General features: G+C 42.7%; 1 protein-coding gene across 1 annotated transcript in view; it reads left to right on the plus strand.

Moving 5' to 3' along the window:
• VIT (vitrin) overlaps positions 1 to 25,244 on the plus strand; it is a 91,392-nt gene that overhangs the window by 28,559 nt on the left and 37,589 nt on the right. The window contains exons 3-9 of the mRNA XM_043511499.1: positions 2,772 to 2,837; positions 3,779 to 3,935; positions 6,411 to 6,544; positions 10,931 to 11,008; positions 15,379 to 15,459; positions 17,422 to 17,625; positions 19,737 to 19,787. Coding sequence (XP_043367434.1) covers positions 2,772 to 2,837; positions 3,779 to 3,935; positions 6,411 to 6,544; positions 10,931 to 11,008; positions 15,379 to 15,459; positions 17,422 to 17,625; positions 19,737 to 19,787 — 771 coding nt within the window. The remainder of the gene's footprint in view (positions 1 to 2,771; positions 2,838 to 3,778; positions 3,936 to 6,410; positions 6,545 to 10,930; positions 11,009 to 15,378; positions 15,460 to 17,421; positions 17,626 to 19,736; positions 19,788 to 25,244) is intronic.

Genomic DNA, 25,244 nt, shown 5'->3' on the forward strand with positions numbered 1-25,244 from the left:
ATTGCCTAGCTGCATTTTCCATCACTAACTGTGGTACTGCCTTAAGTGGGAACTGTCAAGGATGGTTGGATACTCAGGGTTAGCTATATTTTCCCCTTCATTTTAATCTGCTCAGTTCAGTCTGCCACAAGGCAAGAGACCAAGGGCTTGATTATTTTCTCTAGACCAAGTTCTGCCCTAATACTACATGCAACCCAGCTGAACTCACTGACATGACATGAGGGGTCAGTCAGGGCAGAATTTGGTCCTTTCTTTTTGATGGGTTCTATTTTTAAAAAATGGAAGAACCTTTTGTCCCCAGTTGTGCCTCCAATTGTCCCCACTGACAATTCCACTGCTCTAAAGTAACAGAATCACCAAGCTTTGTTTGGCATGTCTGCCATTTGGAGTAAGTGGCACTCATACTCAACTTACATAGTGTGGCATGGGGGCAGGGCACTGCTCCCTCCTTTGAGCAAGTTCCAAGAGCTATTAAGTCCATGCACTTGCTGGAAGAAATCTGTAGTAATTTAGGGGTGGGAAGGGAGGAATAAGATTGCTATGGCATACTCCAGTCAAGATTAAATTTAAACATATTATTATAGTGTCCATTCACACAACATGGGGAATTTTAATCCTCTCTAAAATAGAAGAGGAGTTAAACTGAATGGTTATGTATTGGGTTATTGAAGAAAGAGTGGAAAACGTTCTCACTGTCAGTGTGTAATGTGGAGTTCTGACTGCAGTGCTCCAGAAAAGTGGGACAGTTCCTCTACAACTGGGAGCAGATTCTTCATCCCACATGAGCTGAATTTTGATGCAGTAGAGTGGGGGGAGGGAAGAGAATACTGCAGGGAGCTGGTTGTTGCTCCCTGATCTTCAGCCATCCAGCCCCATGTAAATGAAAGCTGGACATGCAGCCTCCTGAATCCATCCCTGAAATGAAAAAGATCTTAGACATGATCCACAGTCTAAGCAGATTTATAGCCAACCCATAAGCAATATTACCTCCTCTGCAAGAACTCCTCAAAAGGGAAGGTACCTGATACAGAAGCAAAACACAAGAATAAGCACACATCAGAGAAGCAACACCTTTCTGAAGCATATATATGTACCTTAAATAAAAAAATTAAGTGCAGATATCAAAGCCTATGGATTAGGGGACCTATTAGATCAAATTACTAAACATGCATTTCTAAACTCTACATACAGAAGAGTCTCAGGTATCCCTGTGTAACAGGAGAGGTATGGATTGCACAGAACTTGAAAATAAATATCTAGCTATATGCTCCCCTCCACTATTAAATAAAGACAGAGACAAAACTTCAGCAGACCTGTGCAAAATGGGGAATGAGGCCATGTGCAAAACTTCAGCGGACCTGTGCAAAATGGGGAATGAGGGGAAGGCTACATGGCATGCTACTCTTCAGAATGTGCAGCTACATGCAATGAACATCCTACAGTACATGACAAAATCATCAAGTGGATCCATGTAGAATAATTCCCATCTAAAGGTTCGCAGTTTACAAAACAATGCACACTGTAAGTTACTGCTGCTCAGAGCAGCAGTTAATGTTCCTGCTAGCATCATGGTGACTCTTCCTGTCTACTTGCACACAGTCACAGTGGGGTACCACTGCCTGGATGAGGCATGAAGCACCACACTGCCACTGCTGAGGATGTGGATGAGAAGTTGCAACAAGTGTATGTCCAGCAATCCACTAAATATTTCTATGGAGCTTTGGACTCAGTGTATTCAACAGATCGTGCCCCCCAGCCCAATCAAATCCACAGCACTGTCAGGTCTGCCTCAGGCAGGGGAGAAAAGCAGGAATCTGTGCGTTTAAACACAGTCAAGGATCTTGAAAAGCACATTCAACTTCTGTGTATTTCTAGCCACAGAAGGCAACAGACAAGGTCCTAAATCAGACTGTGAACAACTGCAAATACATATGGGACTCAGGAGATTAGGAGGGTGAGCATGTTTGTAATGCAGAATATAGTACCTATAACAAGTCCAGAAAATTTAACCTTTTTGCTAATTAATTAATTAATTAACAGACAGCCCTATAATGGTAAGTGAGATCTACCTGTCACCACCATATAATTAACTCCCACATGAAAAAAAAAAGCATTGAAATAGTTAAACTATAAACCTCAGTCTCTGGTGACACATTAACTGTAGGAGAATAGGAACCACCAAACCAAATCAGGTCAGTGGTCCATCTAGTCCAGCAGCCTGTCTCCATCCGAGCCAAATACCACCTGCTTGGGCACTAAAACTTTCATCTGTGTTGTGTTAAGGGATAACCTGCGTATATGGGAAGTTTCTTCCTAGCTAACCCCTCCCTAATCCCTCAGTTAATTGTTGGTTTGGGCAGCCATAAGGCATGAGGTTTTCTATCCCTAACGTTATTTATTCTATTTTATATATTTGTGGGTGCTCTCATTACTCATGAAAATGTCTAATCCTTTCTTGAGCCTCTTAAGCTCTTGGACTCAATTGCATCTTTTGGTAGTGAATTCCCCCAAGTGAATTATGTGTTATGTGAAAATGTAAGTGATCCAACAGCCAGTCAATCTCTACTTCCCTGCAAACAAACAAACACACATCACTGAAATATGTCTTTTCAAACAGAATTCTACTTATTTCTGGAAAAATGTTAATTTCATTTTTTAAAACGGGTTGATTAATAATAAATCTGAGCTCCAGAAAATCCAAGCACAGAGGCATGTGCTGAAAGATGCTGGCAGTTGCCAGTTTACCTGACATTGTATTTTCTTTGTCTTAGCTTTGTTTCTGACTTGTACATATGCAACTAAAGAAGCTACAAAGAAGAACAAAAAGGCTAAACTATGTAAGTAGTCTTAGCAGCATGCCTAATTGCTTCAAACAGGAATGTCCAGAAGAACAAACAAACGGAGTGAAGCTATGGCTATCTTCTGTCAACTCCTTGGGGCTTCTGTTAGGAACTATTAAGAAGATACAACAATACACAGCCTCTTTGCATAAAACATATGCATCACATAATGAAATGTATATATCAAGTGAAATATATCTAATAAAGCATATGACATACTACATAAAAATACTCAGATACCATAGTGAACAGCCTGGTATAAAAGCCTAGGTAAGAGACATAAATATGTTGAAATACACACACTGGAAGGTGAAACCTGTGCATCTTAACCATTGGAAGGGGCCATTATATAGGACTTCTAGCTACAATCCCAAAAGGACTTTTCTGTGCATTTAGTTTTGCTGCATTGGGTGAAATTCAAGCCTGCCACTAGGTTGTATAATCTAATTGGTGAAGATAAAACAGAGCTTAAGTTTATATTTATATCCCTTGTTTACTGTGCATAGCAGTCAAACATTTTTAGTGGTTTAGGGCAAGATCATAGCATTTTGCCACAGCCTTGCCTTGGCGGGTGAAACAGAACCATATTACCACAAGGGGAACACTGGCAGGCATTCTGCCTCATGGATGCATACAACTCCCAGATCGCTCTTCTGCCCCTTTCCCCCCATCATATGACCACAATCTATCCCATAGTGATTAGAATCTTTTATATTATACTGGAGATTTCCTTGAGGGTCAGAAATTGCCATTTACTTCCTCAATCCATCTTTTGTTACAACCCTACCCTTGTCATGTATTTATGATGTTACTTGCAAACACCTCTTGTGCCCTTAAGGCATTCACCCATATGCTCAAAGAGTGCACTGTTGTGAGTTACATGGTTACACAACTATTGGAATATTAAATCTAACTTTTCAGTTTTTTTGCATTCACAGATGTACCTGAGATAGACTGCGATATCAAAGCAGGGAAGATAATCAATCCAGAATTCATTGCAAAATGTCCACCGGGATGTCAAGACATAAAATACCGTGTTTATGGCACCGACATTTATGCTTCTTTTTCCAGTGTTTGCGGTGCTGCTATTCACAGGTCAGCAGCTTTAAACTACTGAGACACTGCAATACAGAATTATAATTCCAGTGTAGGGGGTCATTGGCTTTGCCCTAAATCCTGCCTGGTCTTTGCAGATTGGATTGTAGGCCACGATTCTTATAAAAGAAGAGCATAAGAGAGAGACAGTATTTGATGTGACGGGTCCAATCTGAGAGAGCTTGGCACCCAAAACTTCTACTGAAATCATTTGTTGTTCCCGCTCTGCCACTGGCCTGCGGGGTGACCTTGAGCAAGGCACTTCACCTCTGTGCCTGTTTCCCCATCTGTAAAGTAGGAATAATGACACTTCGTTGCAGAGGGATTTGAGATCTACTGATGAAAAGCACTGTAAGAGCTACATGTTAGTTATTATTGAGTGTGCTCAGCACCTTCCAGATCACTCATTTATGGATAGCAAATGACTGTTGTTGCACTATTTTATACAATCAGAAGTGTTCATGGTGTCATATAAATAATAATCTCACTAATAATGTGTAGGCACCATAGGTTATCATGTCTCTTGGTAGGACTCTTTTTAGTGATCCAGTGTAAGCTAGAAAAGACCCTGAAAACATCCACTGAAAGCATCTGCTCCAAACCAGGGGCACATGAAGCCTCCCGAATCAATGGATACATTATACTTAATTGCCAAGGGGGCTCCAACCACCCGAAGCATGACACTCTATCCCAGCACCACAATCCTAATCCCAACCCAGTGTGGAAGGGAGGGCTGTGGAAGTAGTAGTGGGGCAGGAGAGCAAGCTCATCTGACTCTCATCCTGTAGTGATAGCTCCTGTCCCATGGGCTGGGCTTAGCTCCACAAATTGTGACTGAGCACTCAGGTTCACCCCAGCTGCTCATGACTCCCTCTCCCCCTCCTCACCAGGCTGGGAGGAATGTACATTTGGCTGTTTTTGCACCCTGGGGTGCAATTGAACCGAACCCACACTAAAGCCATCCATGCTCCAAATATTGAGTGACATAAACATGTCACAGAAAAACCAGAATTGGTGAAAAGGTACTTTACAAACTGCCACACCAAACTGCAAGCAATTCACTGGTGGAGCATAACGTAAACTGAGAGAGACACACTGTGTGGATAAAAATCCTATGCATCTCTTTATTGTACCAGCTAGCTTTTATGTATATAGACCACTGCCATCTGCTGGCTGAAGTCATATGCATTCAGGTGTTTGTTATTGAATTGTTAAGTGACTAGCTTACAAAAAAACGAATTCTTCCCTCAAAATACTTGTGTACAATTCCCATTGACTAAAATGGGAATTGTGCACGAATGTCTGGGGCAGACCAGGTTTGAATTGTTTTTGACACAAACACAACATACTGATTGAGAATGTAGTTTCTCCTGTAGCTTGAGTGGTAGAGGCCTATATTTTTGGAGCAGAAAGTCTCAGTTTTCTCTAGGTGCCATTTGTGTTTGGATTTGTTGACTATTCTGATGTGTGTATGAAAGCTGTGAGTTTCCTTTCCCTCTTTTGCCAGCAACAACTTAAATTATTCAAAGAGAATTGTAAATCTCTAAGTTACTTTTCACCATTTTATGTTTCTCATTCCACTTAGCTTACACACTATAAATAGACTTCTCTGTTTATAGTAGCAATCACTTCTCGGTTTTCAAACTAATGCTTCAGTGTCTGGGTTGCAGAAACTGAGACGTCTTACACATTAGGATTCATATAATGTCATCACACATGGTAAACACTTTGTAGCATTCAGCACACACACAAGCTGCCATGTTTTCCACTGATTTTAGTGGTGTTTCTTTTGATTTACACCAGGGTGAGATCAGAAACAGGCACAACCAGATACAGGTAATACATGGTTGATTTCTTTCGAACAGGGAAAATTCTAAGTTCTGTGAAATAAAGGGGGAAATTACCCTCCTATTTGTCAAAATTTAGTTTAGATTCTTGGGCCCTGAATCTCGTCCTATTTACATAGCCATAAATCACAACTCTCAGAGTTAATGTACGTACAATGGTATAAAGGCAGTGAGATCTGACTCAAGCTCTAGAGTCTAGAATATTAGAAGTTTTATGCTAAATCCTGCCTGACTTAAAAATCCAGCTGAAGTCAACGTGGTTGCACAAAGTAACTCAGGAAAGAGTTCTGCCCTTTTTTTCCTATAATCCTAGGGCTGGTACTTCAAGAGCCAGGGACATGTCTGACCAGCAGTGCCAGTTCAGAACAATGCCATCATACACAATTAACTTCAGCCATATACTGACACTTGAGTCAGGTTAAAATACAAGACCCCTACGACAGCTGTAAGTGCACAAACACTTCTTAGCCGCAGACTTCTTCAAGTGGCACCAAGGACTGTTGTAACCTCAACCATGTCATTTAAAATGAGAGAGAATACTTTCCTAACTGTTGTATAGTTGAACACTTTCTAAGTTTCTCTGCCTCATTTCTGATATCATTTAACACTTCCCAACCCCCTTTTGTAGTGGTACTATTGACAACTCAGGAGGGAAAATCCTTGTTCAGAAAGTTGCTGGACAATCTGGTTACAGAGGGAGCTTCTCCAGTGGAATCCGATCCTTGTCCCTACCACGCTGGAGGGAGTCCTTCATTGTTTCAGGTACTACCCTCCTTCCTCCCCCCAAAAAAAAAAAATCTACAGAGCTAATTCAGTTATGTTATACTACCACACTTTAAAGTGACATGTACTCTATGCAAAGGACCTGGCCAGTTGAATGCATGACCAAAGCCCCATCACCCTACTGTGTTGTTAAAAGCCCATACAAATAAATGGTCACTCAGAGTAAACTGTATACCTTCATAATTTTATACCTCTGCTTTCTTACATGCTTTGATGTGCAGTGAAATAGATAACTATGTTGACACAAAGTATCATCTGAGGCATCTGAATTAGCACCCTTTTAAATAGATGGGGTGGTTCACATCTCAGAGCTATTGTCTGCCTGAATTTGCAGAGAGCCTGAAACATTTGTTTCAGTTAAACTCACTCTATGCTTTGAAGCTTTTCTTCTTAACCATAAACAGCAAAAAACATTTTGTTGCAGTTATTGGCCACAGCAGGCAGTGCCAGGGCTCTTTATTAAAAGAAATACATATCCTACTTAAAAAAAGATTACCAGTCCCATATCTCAAACCATATTCAGTGAATGCTCTTCAAGTGACTGCTCTGATGAGGCAGCATCCTGTCTTAAGTGACCATATCATCGTATCCTAAATGTATTAATTACAGTTCTGCTCCACCTCTAGGAAGCAGCCGATTTGTGTTGGTCCATTAAATTCTTTCTTAAGTCAGATTTTGTTGTCCTGAATTCCTCCCCACCTCCATACCAACACTCTACAACAACTTACACTAACTTAGGGCTTGTCTTTACACCCCTCTGGGCACATGCTACACTGTAAATTGTAGAACGCTCTGAAGTGTTGCGCTCTCACTGCCCCATTTACATCCTGCTGTCACACTCTAATCTAAAAGGTTCCTAGTGCATGTTGATGTAGTCCTGTTTCAAACAGAACTACATTAACATACACTAAGAATCTGTGAGAGCATGACACTTCAGAGCACTCTACTGTTTACAGTGTGACACGTGCACCAGAGGGGTGTAAAGACAAGCCCTGAGAGTCCCAGGACAAATTCAGAGGTGATGTGTAAATTAAGCCCCCTTATGCTCACCTCTACCAATGCACAGAGAAGTCTAAGTTAGTACAGGAGGTAATAACTTACGTTGTTTTATGTTGCTTCTGTATTGAACCTCCTGTCACACAAGCGTGCGATGATGTGCACATTTCCACTGCTTGGCTAAGACAAGTAACCAGCTACTATTAGTTAACTACGAGTATTTCAGGCATACCTTGTGGAAAGATCAACACAGCACAAACATATGAACAGCCATTCCCGAGAAATTCAAGTGAAGAAATATTTTTTCTTCTGAACAGCAAATAAGGGGTAGGAATATGATCAAACTGAACTGTCATTTGGAATTTGAATGAATGTTTGTGGATGCTCTTTTTGCAGCTTTCTAACAGCCCAGCCCTGGCTCACATTTTAAGAGGATTTACTTTGAATAGTTGGGGATTTCCGGTCATGGCCGAATTGCCTCTGGTACTTGCTTTCTTTTAACAACCAGCAAATTCTAACTTTGGGCTGTAAAGGGAAAATAGGATTTCTTACCTGAATTGTTGCTCAGCTTCTACCCAGTGAGCTTTGGAGTCTCTCACAACAACACCTCCTGGTTACATAAACTCCATGGAATAGAGGGTGCAGAAGAAAGTTACAAACCTACGTAACAGAGATGGGAAGACTAGGTTCAACCCAGACTGGGTACACATAGGAATGATAACATTCAAATGCCTGGAATAAGGCCCCCAGCCTGCCTGTGCTTAATTGTATGCACTGTGAGTAGCCTTACTGAAATCAGAGTTTAAGGCCAGAAGGGATTACGTCTCAGGCCACTAAACTCCACTCAGTTACCTCTGCATTGAATCCAATAACCTGGATTGGACTAAAGTATTATTGCAGTTCAGAGATTAAACTATAGCATGCCACAGGCAGAGAATAAGAGGGACTGAGGTACACCAATGCCCCTGCAATGCCCCTGCAGGGAATTGATTGGGTGAGTCAATGGGAGTAATCATAGTAGCTCATACAGAAAGAGTCATATTTAAAAGGAAGGGAGTCCTTACTGGGCCTTCTGAAACATGTGGTTTTCTTTGTGAGGAGTTTAAAGGCTAAAAGATAGAGATCCATAACTCTTCATCTAGTTCTGCTTTAGTTGGCCTGTGGTTGGATGCAGACAAACCCCCCCGGCAAAAAAAAAAGTTTACATTTGTTTGTGAATTATTAATTATAAGAAAAGAGATGCATAAAGACTAGAAATACAAAACACCAGAAAAGCCAGCTGAGGCATCTGACTCCAGGACAACTTTGACATCTGAGCTGAGGAATTGTCTATACACCAGCCAAGTTAGTTGTCAGCACATCAAGAGCATACATGGTATTGTATGGTGAAAGCGTGTTGACAGTTTGTTCCCAGATAGGAAACTTACCAGTTTAAATATCACAAACTATTGGGGTGAATAAGCATCTATACAAGAGGCTGCAGAAGAGAAACAGTTAAGGGACCTGGCCTGCGAACTGGTGTGACAGAGGAGGAGTGGGAAACAAGCACAAGGCCTGGTCATCGGGATTGCAGTAGTGAGCACACTAGGAGGTATGCAAATGGATTCGTATTCATTTTCAAGTTCCAAAATGTCTTGGCACTCATGTGAATGACTCCATTCAGGTTAATGGGAGTTTTGTGGCTACTAGGTAAAGAAAAGAGAGTCCCAAATGTCTGAGTGTGCTAGTGACAAGTGGTGAGAGGATGGGGAAAATTTGACCTATGCACCAATTTTTCAAATCCATATGTTCAACAATACTCAGGTTTTCAACCCATCTTTAACAGCAACCCCATCTTTTAACGCATATTGTGGTTATGCAAACTCCGACAGATTTTGTGGCAGCTTTCTTGTCAGTGTAAGAGTAGCACGATTGCGACACCAAGAATCAGCTCTCCATTTAGAGCAGCTCCCACGGATGCATGGAACACAAACAGTTCTTTACCAAAGACGCCAGAGCTCACCGAGTAGCCAGCCACACTGAGCAATTTAGCGTTAGCTGCACATTTGCAGACATTATTTAAATTACAAATCAGATGTAGCTTCAGATATTAAGACAAGACCTGACTTTCACACCAGCTGTACGTCAGTGTAACTTCCTCAACTTCAGTGAAGCGACTTCTGACTTATAGTGGTGTAAGTGAGCGCTGAAACTGACCCTCACATCTTGCCATGTTTAGAAAGGGAACTTAAGCAAATTCACTTCATCATCTGGTGATTTTATTGGCTACAACAGCTCAGGCTTTCAAAGGAAATGAAATAAAGGAGCTGGAGTTGCTATGAAGAGAATGAACTGGGAAACAAAGACAATGCTTCTCTGACTCAACTATTATCCTTATATGGAGAAGGTTAGATTCACCTATCCTTACACCAGCATAAACCCCAGCAGAGGCCCCTGGTTGTAGAAAATCCACTAGGGGATGAGGCTCTGACAGAACAAGACTGCCATACAACTCAAAAAGTAAAGGCTGGCACCATCTGACATGAGATGTTGTCTTGGTGATGTTGATTCAGTGCCTCTCCTCAGTAGCACCTACTGGCAGAGCTTTTATGGAAGTTAATGCTTAAGCAGAAACACCCCCTGTCATCCACACCGGTACATCACCTCTATGGCACAGTTGCAGGGGAAGGGGAAAGAATTACTGTAGCTGGGGTAGGGAAATGCAATTCACATCCTTCTGTGCCAACTTTTCTGAATCTGGCCCAGAGTATAGAGTGTCCTCTGGCTTCTCTAGTACGGTGAATGCAACAGCAGCAAAACTACTACTTGAGAGGAGTCCTCACAGCCACATGTGTCAATAGAAATGCCATCTGGTGTGGCACTAGAAAGGTCTGTGGTTTAGAGCATAACTGAACTATGCCTCATCTTCAAGGGAAGGACCTGCATTTTAGATCCAGAACTACCATATGTCCCAGCACACACACGGGATTCTCACTGTTGTTATTGTAAAGGACACATTAGAAATGATATATCATGAAACAGAGGTTTTAAAAAAAGTCATGTCATTAAAGAAAGGGACCCCATGTCATTCATTTAGAGCTTCTTGCATTAGTACTTCACTTGTTCCCCTAATTTAGATATTGTTTAGTGTATTTAGTGAAATGATTTTTAGACATTATCATGGAATCTAGGAGAACTGACGGAATTATGGGGTTCATTACATTTGATGCAAATTTTGCCCTATAAGAACTTGAAATTCTTTGGATGTCAGCTTGTCATGTGGGTTATATTTTAGAATTAAACTGAGCTATTTACAGGACTGTTTTCCATTTCATTTAAAGGCTCCTAGGCCATACAGTTCTGAATCTGATATATTCTTTTCTTCTGCAGAAGGCAAACCAAAGAAAGGTGTGACATACCCATCAACTCTTGAATATTCTTCCTCTAAAAGCTCACCTGTTAAAGCAGGCAAGTAATTACAGTTGATGTTCCCTCATATTTTATACATATGTTCTATATGTATATTAGATGAGGGCATGGTATAAGGTTTTCATTGGTATGAGTCAGAAATAATGCATCATCACTTAGTATTAACTCCCAAATTGGTGTTAATACTTTATGCAAAACCATCACATGCTTTTCTCTAATATATGTGGCAACAATGCTAGTATTCTAGAACATTGTTATTTATTGCTATCTTTCCCCACAGACCTCTTTCCCCCAGTGTTTTTTCTTGCTTTAAGTCAGAGAATATGATTCTGTATCACTTGCATGAATGAGTTTTGGATTCCACCTGTGGTTAGGGGGTGTATATTTCCCTTTTCGTCTGATGATATTTACTCATCCCTCTTTGGGTGATCAACTGCATGGATAATAATACATAAAAACCACAATAAGTATGTCAACTGACAACAGCCCCAGCCCTTTCAAAGAACTGGCAGCCTAGTGCAGTAATGGGCACCTTCCCTATGGACACCTTTCTAACCTGCACTCTATTCTACGTCCCTGGTATAAAATCAATTGAAATCAACGGACAGCCTCCCATCAACTTCAATGAGCTTTGGATCGGGTCTTATACTAGTTAATCTCTGGCATATTGACTATTGTTAATGTCTTTGTCACTAAAATGCAATAGATATCTGCTAGTTTACATCAGTGTAATGCACACAGGAACAATTGGGGTTGTAATAGAGGGTAGATCTATTGTTGATAAGCATATGAAAACAGTACTGAATGGCCCCAGCCCTAATCAGACATCCTGTTTGGCCATCACATGTGTTTGACTGTGTGAGATGATGCCCTGGGTATACCCCTACCACTTTCTTATAGTGCTATGTACTTTTCTGTTAGTGATTCACAGCCTGCCAGTGTGATTTCTGAACCTTGATGAGGTTACCCACTACTATTTAGCAGAGCTACCATATGGCTATTTTGTTGCTTCTCAATGAGTTCACGTGTTTATCAACATGTGGATTCTGAACACGCTCATGCTGGCCAAATGTTTGTAGCTACTAATGTTACCCAATTGCACATTATTGCATGAAAGTAAAATATGGGGGTTGTTATCCTCAAGTCATGGGCTAGTTTTTTTGCACAATTGCATAGTGACATTTGCATATTCTAGTTGCTTGTATTGCAAATATATAGCTCAAAATCCATGCACTTTGTTGTCAGCGCATGTTCACAGCACAAAAATAGGACTTTGTTTCTATCATTTCATAGACTATCAGGGTTGGAAGGGACCTCAGGAGTTCATCTAGTCCAACCCCCTGCTTTTTATTGGATCAATGAAGTGTTCTAGTTACAGAAATCTCAGAGCACCTGTACACAATTTAACACAAGTGACTCATAGTCTAAATTTTAAGCTGTATTGAGGACCGGTTAGTTTACCCCTGGAACATTTTCAGCAGTGACTTTGCACCTACAAAGTGAGTTACATTTGCAAATCTAAGTATTTTCACCTCTCAGTGACCGATTTGCATTCACAGTCAAATATTTACAGGGGCAAGTGTTCAGGTTTGTGCCTGCAATTGAAACAGGCCAACCAAAAAAAAAAAAAAAAAAAAAAAAAAGCACAACCTTCCCAGGCATACACACATTGTATGGGGACAAATCACACCCACGGAAGTGAGACCATGCTTTTGAAAATTTGTCTCCTTCCAGGAAAAGGAAAAGAAAACCAAAAGACTTACCCCAGATACACCCACTTACTGAGCCCCCTGCCACAGCGGGGAACACCAGGGCAGGTGCCACCACAGCCATGGGATAGGACTTTAAAGCCTCAATGGGCTGCAATCAGTCTAACTCAAAATATTATTTCTGCCATTGGTGCTCTGATCACATCTCATACCAGAAATTAATTCAAGGAAGCCTCATCCAGCCACTTCTCAATTATATGTACAAAATGTGAGCGGCCTCAGCCATCAGCAAACCATGGATGGCAGAAAATGTATTGGCCATTAGTCTTCCATTAAACAGCATGAACTGGAAAAGATCCTGGCAAGTGACGCTGTATGCTGTTGAGAGGAAAGCTCCGAGATGATCAAAGGGATTAATAACAATTCATGTATCCAACTCAATCTTTGATTAATCTTCTGACATGTTTCTCCTCAGCCCAATTCCACATAAATCAGAGAGCCCTGACCCTCCCTCCCCAAGGAGCACGCTTCCCACCATACATCCATGTTCCCAGCCAAACTGTGCCTATCAAAGGAGTACAGCTGTGCCATTGATTTGTCACATTAGAGTTTCTGTAAAGGATACAGGGTCCATCTTGTAACAGAAGGTTACCTCTTCCTTATCTGAGAAATGCCAGTTTTACTCCAATTTAAGACATTACAGCCACTTTACATGACTAGAAAATTGAACCCATTATCTCCAGCTGCTACTGGTTGGCTGCCAGATAGTCAAAACACCCTCTTCACACATGGTTGTCTACCATTGTCCCAATGACCCTAGAGACTCATGACACCTGATATTTTCTCTTTTTGCTTTTTAATGCAACTGGCAGTGGCAGTGTCCCACCCCAAAACCTGTGCAGAGCAATAAAAGTATCCCAAGTTATAATGACTCACAGTTGGTACAAACAGACAACAGCTGCTGGTTTAAAAAAGAATCCAAATTAATGTGGAAGTTATAACTCTAAGGTCAGCTCTAAAATAAGACAGCACTGCTGAAAAAGAGAGAGAAAACTAAACACGAAAACCTCCAATATTCGCGCTGACTCTGATTCATCAAATCCCTTCAGCATGTGCTGAATTAAGACAATCAGATCTATATAATTGCTGAAGGGCTTTGCTAAATCAGGGTATTGGACAACCCTTCCATACTTAGGGTTAATGGAATTTAGGATTGAATGACCTTTGACTGCATTTTAATTAATGACTGAAATATAATGATACAAACTAATACTAACCAGCCACTCTACACACATTAAAGCTTTGGTCCTACTTTAAGTGGATGCAACTACTCATATGTTCAAAGGCAGACATATTCAAAAGTGTTTGCAGGAGCAGGGTTTAAATGACTTTCAATAGCAATCAGGAGTCAGAAAAATTGCAGTTTGTGATCTTTCTGAAGGCATCAAGTTACTTGGAAGCAGAATCAACATAATGGTTTATAAATTATCTGAATTTTGCTGTATTATTACCCAAACCTTACATTTTTTGGTTCAGTTCAAAAGTCCCAGTGAAGCCCATAGGAGTTTTGTCAGAGTAAAGGACTGCAGAATTTGTTGGGATAAGACTTGCATCAAGGAAGTAATAGTATACTCCAATTCCAAAGTATACCATAGTCTAGAGCAGTGGTTCTCAACCAGGGGTATGCAGAGGTCTTTCGGAGGTTACATCAACTCATCTAGATCAGTGTTTCTCAATGTGGGGGCTGTGAGCAGCAGGGGGGACACAAGTGCAGGGCTGGAGTTAGGGGGTGGCAAGCAGGGCAAATGCCTGGAGCCCCACACCACAGTGGGCCCCACAAAGTGAAGTTACATGCCTCAGCCCTGGGCTGCAGGGCTCAGGCTTCAGATTCCTGAAAAGGATACAGTAGTCTGGAAAGGTTGAGAACCACTGGTCTAGAGATACTAATTTATTTGTCCCTAGACAATCTGGTGATTTAGGCTCAGTAAATGCGAGAAACAAAATGGTTTTCTTTCTCCTAAAGCTACATTTTGAAAGGTGCTTGTGTAGAGGCACTCACCTCTCGAGTGCCTCTTCGCTGTGGGTGCAGTAGCACAGTCCTTTGCTCACCCTGTTGCCTCCTGCAGGCTGCCAGCTGACCTTGTTGGGTCTTCAGTGCCTTGGACACAAAGTCTCCATGGAAGAGTCTAATTAATACACCATCTATTTGCTAGGGTCTTCAGCCCCAGTTCTGGGGCCTTCAAATTCAGCCGTTTTTTCAACCTCCCAAACAAGCTCCATCCCCTATTGGGGGTTTATGCTACTTGACCTGTGGCCAGTCGGGAGCACAGGCCTACCCACAACCAACAGGTCATCCCTCAAGGTACTTTGGCCAGAGAGGAGCCCCCCTCTGGTCCAAGCCAGGAACTGATCTGCTAAGGCCAGACTTCTCCTTCTATCTGGACCAAAATGGCCCTGTTTGGCTGTTAATAGCCCCTCGAGCCTTTGGAAGACCAGGTCTAGTTTCCAAAATGGCCACTCCAGAAAGTCCTCTCTAGATAAATTTGGAAGACCCACCTTCTTTGTTCTTTTCCTCTCAGCTTCCTGCTTCTTGGGGCAGGATGTAGTGGGGCAGGATGTAGTAGAGCAGCTAGACCCCCCAGCAGGGAGCTTCATAGACCAAACACACCCCTTCACGGTGCTTTATTTTCTTTCATACAGAATCTAAAAAGTCGCCACAAGATATAAAGGCTACCAAGAATACAGACACCTCTAATGCATCAGAAAAGTCACCTGAACAAGGTATGGGCTGTGGATCACAGCAAATCCTTAGACATGAATTAGCCCTTCAGTCTAAAAAGTCTGCAGAGGATTACAAAAAGTAATTTGAATTTGTAATGTATACTAGTCTACCTCTCCTGCAGCCTCTATTCTGGATTCGCATAGCAAGAGAATGAGCCTCTGCTTCTGCAAACCATCACCAAAGAGCATGCCAAGATAAGGAAGGAGAGGGGAATGAGGATGCAAGGGCACCATCACAACCTAAGCTTTGCATGTAACATGGTGTTGCTCTACTGCAGTGCAATATTAAGGCCTACACTGTGGCTTTCAGCCACTCCTTTGCACTGGCAGGAGGTGGGCAGGAGCATCAGTGCCTGAACAGCAACTCTCAGAAGTACTGTAGCTCAGGTAGGCATAATGCTTCCAGGACCACTGGATACGAATTCATAGCAGTGTCCACTGCTACCCTCTTGCAGGGTGCAATGTGTACTCCCCTTGGCCTGCACAGCAGGAAGGACAGAGCCATGTTTCCACCATCAACACAGTCCTTCCTAGTCCCCACAGGGGTTTCTAGTATTGTTGCCATCTTCAGATTTCCCTGGTTCTTGCATGCTGTGGGTACAAAGATCAAGAATATGCTTTTTCCCTAGCACCTGGGTACAAAATTAGATGGGAGGACTTATTGTGCGTGCTACCTTTTTCCCTTTAGCACATCTGTGCATGACAAGGCACAATTCAGCTCTAAGGAAATTGTTTCTGTTAATTTTTCCAATTCATCTGTTTTGGGTTTTTTTAGCTCTCTTTGTTACCCCTTTAAAACTGTCTGAGGTTTGAATTTTTAACTGGCTAGCAGCAGGTAATAATTAATCCAGCAGACAGTGTCAGGGATGATGCTTTCCAACAGGAGAACATTCCAGCAATGAAACACTAGGTTGTGCTGAGGTAGCCATGATCGGATTGAATAATAATACACAGCCCTGCTTTAATTTCCATAATTTCTTAGGCCTTCCTTGAGGCTGTGAGCTAAGTGGAGAGGAACTGGATTGAGGGCAGTGGTGTGAAATGTTTGTTTCTATGGCAGTTTTTGTAGATAGACTGAGAGGGCAGATTTAAGGGCTTTATTTTTAAAGCTGATAAATTAAATATAAAAACACATAAAATCATTTCATATAGCGATATTTAGGAGGCACATCTGGCAGCTAGAAAATTTAGAAGCGTCTCATTTTCCCCTCCATCCAATAGTGGATATCCGTACTTCAAAATAACTGGTCTGAGATGAGTCAAATTTAGAACAATATAGGCCCCCCCCAAAATATTGTCCTATCCCCACCTCATCTCACCTCATCTCAGCTAAACAGGTGGAAGCTGTTCTGACCTTGACACAATTCCCTGAAACATTTTTCCCTAGAAGCTGTCCATATGCCAGCAAACTTGCAGTACTGTGGTAGGTACCATGTATTTCAGCTTTGCTAAATGACGCATTTAATGATTTTATAGTACGTCAGGTAAAATGAGTTACATTTACTTGGAGTTTCTAGTTGCCTTATCATGTAGAGAAGATATGCCAGTGCAATAGAAATTGACTGCAAATCAGCAGTATCAGGAACGTTGTGTTTTTGATATACTTGTCAGACTCATAGATTCTCTTGTGAAAGTGGAGAAACTGTAGGGGAGAATCAAGGGCATGAATGCTCCAGATTAATTCCTTGTTTAATAACTGCTTTCCACAGAATGGTGCAATACTATGTCACATCAAGACATATGCTATATATCCACACAGCAGTGAAGGCATGAATTGGTTTGGTGCTTATAGACATTTTCAGGGTTGTGACCAGAATGAACTTGGGCTACTTTGTTGCTCATTTTAAACAAGTTGACACCCACCATTTATGATGTTTCTACATATGTCATATCTAATAACATGTTTTATATATATATATATATATATATATATATATACATAACTTTTAAACACACTTATAGCCGATGCACTCCGCAAAGAATATCAGACGTCTCCGGGACCGGTACCAACTACGCAAGTTACCACCACAACTTTAAAGCCAACCACAACTCTGGAACCCATCAGCACAACACCAAAGCCAACTACAATCCCTGCAACAACCATCACTAAAACTGCTATTACCGCTGCCAAACCTCGACCTGCAGTGCATAGGGTCAGGGATATAGGTCAGTAGAATGAAGGCAGGGATTTGTACTGTCATGTTGACCTTCAATTTTCCTAATTAATAATAATAATATTTCAAGAATAGGTCAAAGTCTGATTGGCCCTTGTTTAATAGACCATCAAAATTTATTAAATAATACAATGCAGGAATATTAATAATGTATAAAAGAATCAGCAGAAAGGAGGGGTGAAATTAGTGTGTTAAGAGGGCTAATACGAATTTCTGAGAGGTTACAAAGCCCATCTGGAAGAAAGTATGTTTCATAAACATAAACCCCATATTATGTAAGTATAAACTGTTATAGGTAAAAGCGGCTACACCCATATTAGTTATCTACAAGTCTATATATATTCTCAGAAGTAACATGCTACTTATGGATACTACTTCCATATAGATAAAATACAGACTTACATCTGAATTGCATTGTTCCACCTGAGTTTGGACCCTCCCCTGCCCACAATAAATCATGATAATTTCAAATATATTAATCAACAAATATTCCTTTGAATGATTTGGCCAGCTGTACAGGTGGGCTGATAATATAACACAGAGATTTGAGAATCATTTCATGATAACTTTCAAATGTATTACTCAAAATAGATTTTTTGCAATTACTTTCCTCCCAATCCTACTTTGACCCTAAAAAGGACCCTTAGTGTAAGCAGGGGAATAGTCCGCTATTGTGGGGAACTTTCCTGGCTTCTGCACTACCCCGGTGAAGTGAAAGGATCTGAGTCCTTGCTCCCACTTCCTTTACCCAGTGGCCTCCCTGCCCTTGAGGACCCCCCTTCCACTCTCCTGTCTGGCAGAGTCCTCGTAACCCCAACAAGGCTGGACCCAGAATTCCTGGGGAGCTCGACCCCCAACCCTGCTGTGGTCACCTAGGACAGGGGCTAGGGTGTCCCCACTCTGCAGTACTCTCTCTGCACTGGGCACTTCTCTGACCCACTGACCATTACATACAAGTTAAAGCAAATGCAAGTTATTTAATCAGCAATTAATTTTAAAAAGAATATGGAAAAATGGGAAAGGTTAAAGGAAACGCATCAGCCCGCTCTGTGGCAGGGAACATCACAAACAGTGTTTCTGGAATGTCAGGGCAGTTCACTGTCTGTTCCTTGTAGGTCCCAGGCCTTCTTCTCAGGCCCTGGCTGTGCTGCAGGGATGCTGTGGGTTGGACACTTGCTCTGGTGGTGGCCACACGCTCTCAGGCTCTAAGTGGCAGGACCCTTCTTCCCAGTATCACCCCCGCCCTGTCAGGGTTACGATCCAAGCCTGGCCTGCAGAACCTCTTGGCTGAGGCGTCTCCCTGTGCTGGGCCCGCTGCCCAGGGTCCCCCTCAGTCTCCCCAGCTGCTTACTGTACCCAGCTCCGGACTGCTCCAGCCCCAGCTCCACCACTCTGTCTCTGCACTGCTGCTACTCTGCCTCCAGCTCCCTGGGCTGCTTCTTTGGCCCCTCTGCCTCTGGTTGCTGAAGCTCTGCTCCCAGGACAGGTCTGCTCTGTGAGCTGCTTCTGTGACTCTGCTCCCAGCACTGACCTGCTTCATGGGCTGCTTTTCTGGTCCCTCTGGCTCGTGTTGCTGCAGCTCTGCTCCCAGGGCAAATCTGCTCTTTCTGGGCTGTGCCTCTGGATTTGGGGCTGCAGCTCTGCTCCCAGGACAGGTTCTGCTCTCTCTGGATCTGTCACAGCTCTGCTCCCCAGCTCAGCTCGGGCCCCTGATTTCTCCTTAGCTCTGCCCCACTCTGTCTGACCCAGGCAATTCCAGCTCACACAGAGGACGGGACCTCCCTGACTCCCTGATTAGCCTTCCCGCTGTCATTCAGACTGACCTAGAGCATTGGCCTCTCCCCATTGTTCCTGGGGGCTGTCAGTCTCAGGGTCCTGATTCCCCATCGACCCTTCCCCCTTTTTAGTACAGGGAGCTAGCAACTAAAACACCCCTACTGAATGTTAGTCCCCTTACATTAGCAAGAGCTCTCTCCTATGGACTTTGCTCACCTGATTTTCCCTGATCCTCCTCCACCCCCACTTTCATTCATTAACAAGCATGTACACTGTTCCTATTGTTTAACACCTTTTAAAGTTAGAAACTGTTTTGTTTCTGCCTAGATCCTGGCAGCGTCCATCCAGTTTACTCAGCTGTGGCAGCTGCAGCATCAAGTAAGTACAGTGCTGCAGCTCATGGTTGTGAGGAGTGGATAAAGTGCATATTAAAGCAGCAGTGCTGCAGTATCATTAAGGCTCAGATTTGCAAAACTGGAGTGAAATCCTGGCCCCAATGAAGCCAGTGGCAAAACTCGCATTGACTTCAGAATGATCAGGATTTCATCCCAGCTTTTAAAGTGGAACTTGAAGGAAATCCTACAAAAACCTGAGTCAGCATTTACAAATGTGGGGGCCTGAAATGAATCCTCTAAATCTGTATGTAAACATGAAAATAAACATATAGCCTAATTTTCAGAGATGCTGAGCACCCACAACTCCAGTGGGAGATATTGGTGCTCAGCATCTCTGAAAATGAACCACTGTTACCTAGGTGTCTAACTTGAGACACTTGTTTACAAGTTTCTGCCTTGGTAAATTATGGGTGCTCAGTCTTCTAACACTTGAATTTTTCCAAGCCCCCTGAGTTACTTGATGCATATTTTCATATTGGCACCTTTAGTCGTACACTCTCCCCCCTCCCGCTGCCAAAAAACAAAACTTTAATATTGGTCTGACATATGTAATTCAGACTGTGGGATAATTATTTAAACTCGCTCAATGAGAGCTGAAAGCTTTGAAACACTGACTTAAGTTAGGCCAGTGCTATTTGGAAAACCTCAGACCAAGACTCAGGGTCTGGCATAAATGTGATGTTTTTCCTGGCTTTGCATTAGTGTTATTGACAACAGCATCATGTTTGGTCAAAGTTCCTCCTTCATCTTGATCCAGAAACCTGCTTCCATTCTAGCCCACAAGCTGTAATACAAATATTTGAAGCAACTTGCAGTATTTAATTACTTAGCTGAGAAGAAAAAGAAACACATTTTCAAATGCTAGCAAGTTTCTCTAGACTGAGGACTGAAATCTGGCTTCTACTCAGTGAAAAGGAACATGCACTCTGCTCAGCTGTTACGTCTGCCACCCTTTCCGAACACCTTGGGCTCGGTTCTGCTCAGATACGCAGGTACAACTCTCCCTGAAGCCAATGGAAGTGGTGTCCATGTATCTGAAAGCAAAATTGGGATGTGTTTTCTTGTTAAATAAGCTCCATAGAAATTAAGAATAGCCATTCAGTATCCTACCACATGGGGGATGCAATGGTTATCTGCTAAGCTAATTTAAGTACTGAGAGCAAAATTCATTAAGTTGTGAATCCCACTGTATTATCTCATCACTGAGGTTCACCTTGAAAGCATGAGGAAGAAAAAAATAGCAAGGAGATGAAAGATTTTGATTCCTGGAGGCATTTATTCTAATGTGCAAATGTTCATCTCTAGGGCAAATTGTCATGTGAGGAGTTGTGCTGCAGTGAAAGGCCTTTATGGAATTCGCAAAAAGAAAAGGAGTACTTGTGGCACCTTAGAGACTAACAAATTTATTTGAGCATAAGCTTTCGTGAGCTACAGCTCACTTCATGCATCCGATGAAGTGAGCTGTAGCTCACGAAAGCTTATGCTCAGATAAATTTGTTAGTCTCTAAGGTGCCACAAGTACTCCTTTTCTTTTTGCGAATACCGACTAACATGGCTGCTACTCTGAAACCTGTCTTTATGGAATTCTGGCTCAGTCTGGCTCTCCATTCTCATCTACACCAGGGCATCTCTTTTGGGTCATTATAGTTCCAACTTCACCTCACACCTTCATTCCCCCTTTGGGGACCCACAAAATTTGGTGGCCTTCTGCAGTGCCTGTGTGCTCTCTCCAACTGGATTATGCTCCTGCTCTGCACGAAGATGGAAAGAGGGCCATAAATCCAGATACTCAAAAGGTATTTTGGTGTCTAATTCTCATTGATTTCCCCTAAATACTTTTGAGGATCTGGGCTGTAGTCTCTTAGGAACAGATTTACAAATGTATTTAATTGTGCTAAAATGCAGATAGGTGTCTAGCTTCAAAAGCACCAAACCAAATGTTAATGGGATTAGGTGTCTAACTCCTTTTAGGAACCTTTATAAATTGCTCTAGGTGCCTGAATTCATCTTTAGGTTCCTAAATACCTTTGCAAATCTGTTCCTTTATGTGCTACTCCCTTTTCTGTTTCATGTTCATGCAGGGCAGGACACAATTTAGGCCACGTTTTCTTTAAGAAGGAAGTTAAAAGGCTGTTTGAGATCCCAAATCAGTAAAAGAATGTAGATTAAGGGTGAAATCCTAGCTTCATTGAAATCAATGGTAGTTTTGTCATGTACTTCAGTGGGGCCAGGATTTAATCCTGAGACTTTAAAAGGTAATGTATTCGTGATTTTTATTTGTCTTTGATTAGTCTCCTGATCGCATTTTAGATCCAGGTTTCTTCTTAAATTTCTTGAAGGTTCCTAATGTGAATCTCTTCCCAAAAGAGAAAAAGAGCTATACATGCAGAAAGATTATAAGGGCCCAGGGTGTGGGGCAATACCTCCTCATGTGTCAGTGCTGAAGACCATGGAAGATATCCAGCTGTCAGGAACACAATTGGGACCAAACACATTAATATGATTTTTAGGACATTGCTAAGCATAGTATTTATACCCCAAATCTGACCTACTGCATCATTGTTATCATCTGGTTAGGATGTCTTCTGGATTCTAAATACTTCATTTTTTTAAAAATCAAACAATTGCCAAAAAAAAATGTTAAAAGCCCCCATTTTTGTCTGATTATCACAGCTTCCCTCTCAGACGCCTCAGCCTTACATGCATTCAGGGCCCACTTTTAGGATGCAGACTGGCGCTTTTGAGGATGCCCAGCTTCACACCACAATCTGTCTGGTCCAAAATTTAAAAACAGTGGGATCCTGAAGAAACTGGGGGAGGAATCAAACACTCTCTTGTTTGTCCTGGCTAATGGGGACTCCCATCTGACCATCATGGTACATTGGTAACTTGCTTTCAAAAGGCACCTCCAGAGTAAACTCGCTTGGAACGCAGGTAGTTCAAACGATTACCACAACGGTCGCATCTATAAGAAAAGATGCTTTGCCACTACCGACCACTGGTATTGGGAAAAGTTTACATAATTAAACCAAAGGTGATTTGTGGCTTAGAGTCTCTCAGACGAAAATACTTCTTGCTGCCCCAACAGTCCTTGTATATGTGCTTCCTTCCTTATATTCTTCCTTTTTTGTTTTCACCTTGTTTTCCTTGTCAGAAAAACATGAATTAACAAATAAACCTCAATATAAAAGTCCCAAATTTTAAATCTAAACAGTGATTGTCTCCGTAGATTACATGGAATCAGGCAAAAAACAGCAGGGATGGGCCTGCTCCACTGCAGGCCCAATCTTCCATATGATTTAGGCACGATAAGTAGGGTTGCCAGGTGTCCGGTTTTCGACCGGAAAATCCGGTTGAAAAGGGGACCTGGCAGTGTCCGGTCAGATCTACTGACTGGACATCAAAAGCCTGGTTACTGCGGGTGGGTGATAGGGAGAAGGCACTGGGTCATCAACAGACGCAAGTCCCTACTCAGTCAGGGCTGCTTCCTGCCTGCATCTCGTGGGCAGGGAGGCTCTGCGACAGGGTCTGCAGCTCAGGAGCAGAGGGAGCCCGTCAGGGGGAGGAGGAAGGGAGGTAGAGAGGCTCCAGCTATGGGGAAGAGGGAGAGCATCGAATGATGCAGGGGAGAGACATGAGTCGGGGGTGGGGCCTGGAGGAGAAGGTGGAGCTGGGGGTGAGGTTTGGGGGGAAGAGGTGGAGCAGGGAGCGGGGCCTCGTGAGGAAGGGATGTGGTAGGGGAGGATGATTGTCAGCAATTAGAAAGGTTTCAGAGTAGCAGCCATGTTAGTCTGTATTCGCAAAAAGAAAAGGAGTACTTGTGGAACCTTAGAGACTAACAAATTTATTAGAGCATAAACTTTTGTGAGCATCCGATGAAGTGAGCTGTAGCTCACGAAAGCTTATGCTCTAATAAATTTGTTAGTCTCTAAGGTGCCACAAGTACTCCTTTTCTTTTAGCAATTAGAAAGTTGTCAACCCTAATGAGAGGGCTGCCTAATGCATAAATATCAGTGCAAGATGCATGATACTTGGTAGGCCTGAACTAGGCACTATTGGAATGCACCTAATAAATAATTATGCATATAGATTTAGGTGCTGTAATAGCTCTTCTTACTCTGTAGGTATTTCAGTACATAGGCACAGGGCTGGCTCCAGCGTTTTTGCCGCCCCAAGCGGCAAAAAAAAAAACACTTGCCGCCGAACGGGGAGGTGGAATCATGCCAGCCGCCGAATTGCCACTGAGCACAAAACGCTCGCTGACGGCGTGGCCATCGAATTCCCGCCCCCACCGAGGGCAGATTGCCGCCCCAGAGCCTGACGTCCTGCCGCCCCTTTACATTTGCTGCCCCAGGCACCTGCTTGGTTCTTTGGTGCCTGGAGCTGGTCCTGCATAGGCCTTTAGGTTAGATGAGAATTTTCCAGTAAGGCTACTTTTTACTGATTCACATATTCCAGATAGGCCTTGCATTTGAGTAGGTGTAAGCCTTCCTAGAAGCAGTGGAGCAAGTTGAGAGCCCACTTGTGTAACAGTACCTACCTACACATTTGTGCTATTGAATAAGAACTCTCACCTGGCACTGGGGGAAAAAACCTGGAGTTTATTTTTGGACCTTGGCTCTTTCACAAGATAATCCTAACCACTTACTCTCCAGGGACTGCCTGCTGGCCCCACTGCTGCCGTTCCTGCAGCCATGCCTCTGCTCCTTCTGTACACTGCTCTCAGGTGACAGTCTCTCTGTCACTCCAGCTCCCGTTGCTGTGTATGGTCTTGCTGTTTTTCCCATTCCGGGTCACAACTTTCCCTGCTGGTCAGCTATGCTGGCTGGATTGGCCCATCCATCTCCACCTCTGTGCCCATGGCATATCTATCTTCCTCAGCAGCCACCATGACCACTGGTTCACGCTCGCCATAAGACTTGTCCCAACCACAGACTGGGATCAGTTTCCAGCCATGGGCCCTGACTAGCTCCCTGGCACAGAATGCATTTTCCTGATTCTAGGCCTAGATTACAGTGTATTAACTGTATTCTACCTGGTCATATTTAATCAAAGGATCCCAGAGCTGGTCTGCAGTTACACATTTAACATTAATTCCTGACTTTTCCCAAAGCTCCAGCAACTGGGCTTTACTGCCCCCTCTGCAGTTTACAGTCATAGCACTCAGCTGAACAGGTTCTGCACCTGGTTAACTTTTGATCAGTTTCTTCTGGGGATTCACTTGTCTGACCGGCTGCCACCTGTTTGTCACAGACCTCTCCTTCTCATGCCACAGCCTCCTGCTTGTTCAATGCTCTTTTTCAATAAATACTCACTTTGTAACACACTGCAGTGATGCAGACTCCCTGGGTTTTCTTATGTTTAAAAGAACAACCACCCTTGTAGGCACTGGAGCTGTGATTTCAGGTATAAATAGTTTCTGCCCCATTAGTTATTTATT

Source organism: Dermochelys coriacea, chromosome 3, assembly GCF_009764565.3.
Source record: "Dermochelys coriacea isolate rDerCor1 chromosome 3, rDerCor1.pri.v4, whole genome shotgun sequence".
Taxonomy (NCBI): Eukaryota; Metazoa; Chordata; order Testudines; family Dermochelyidae; genus Dermochelys; species Dermochelys coriacea.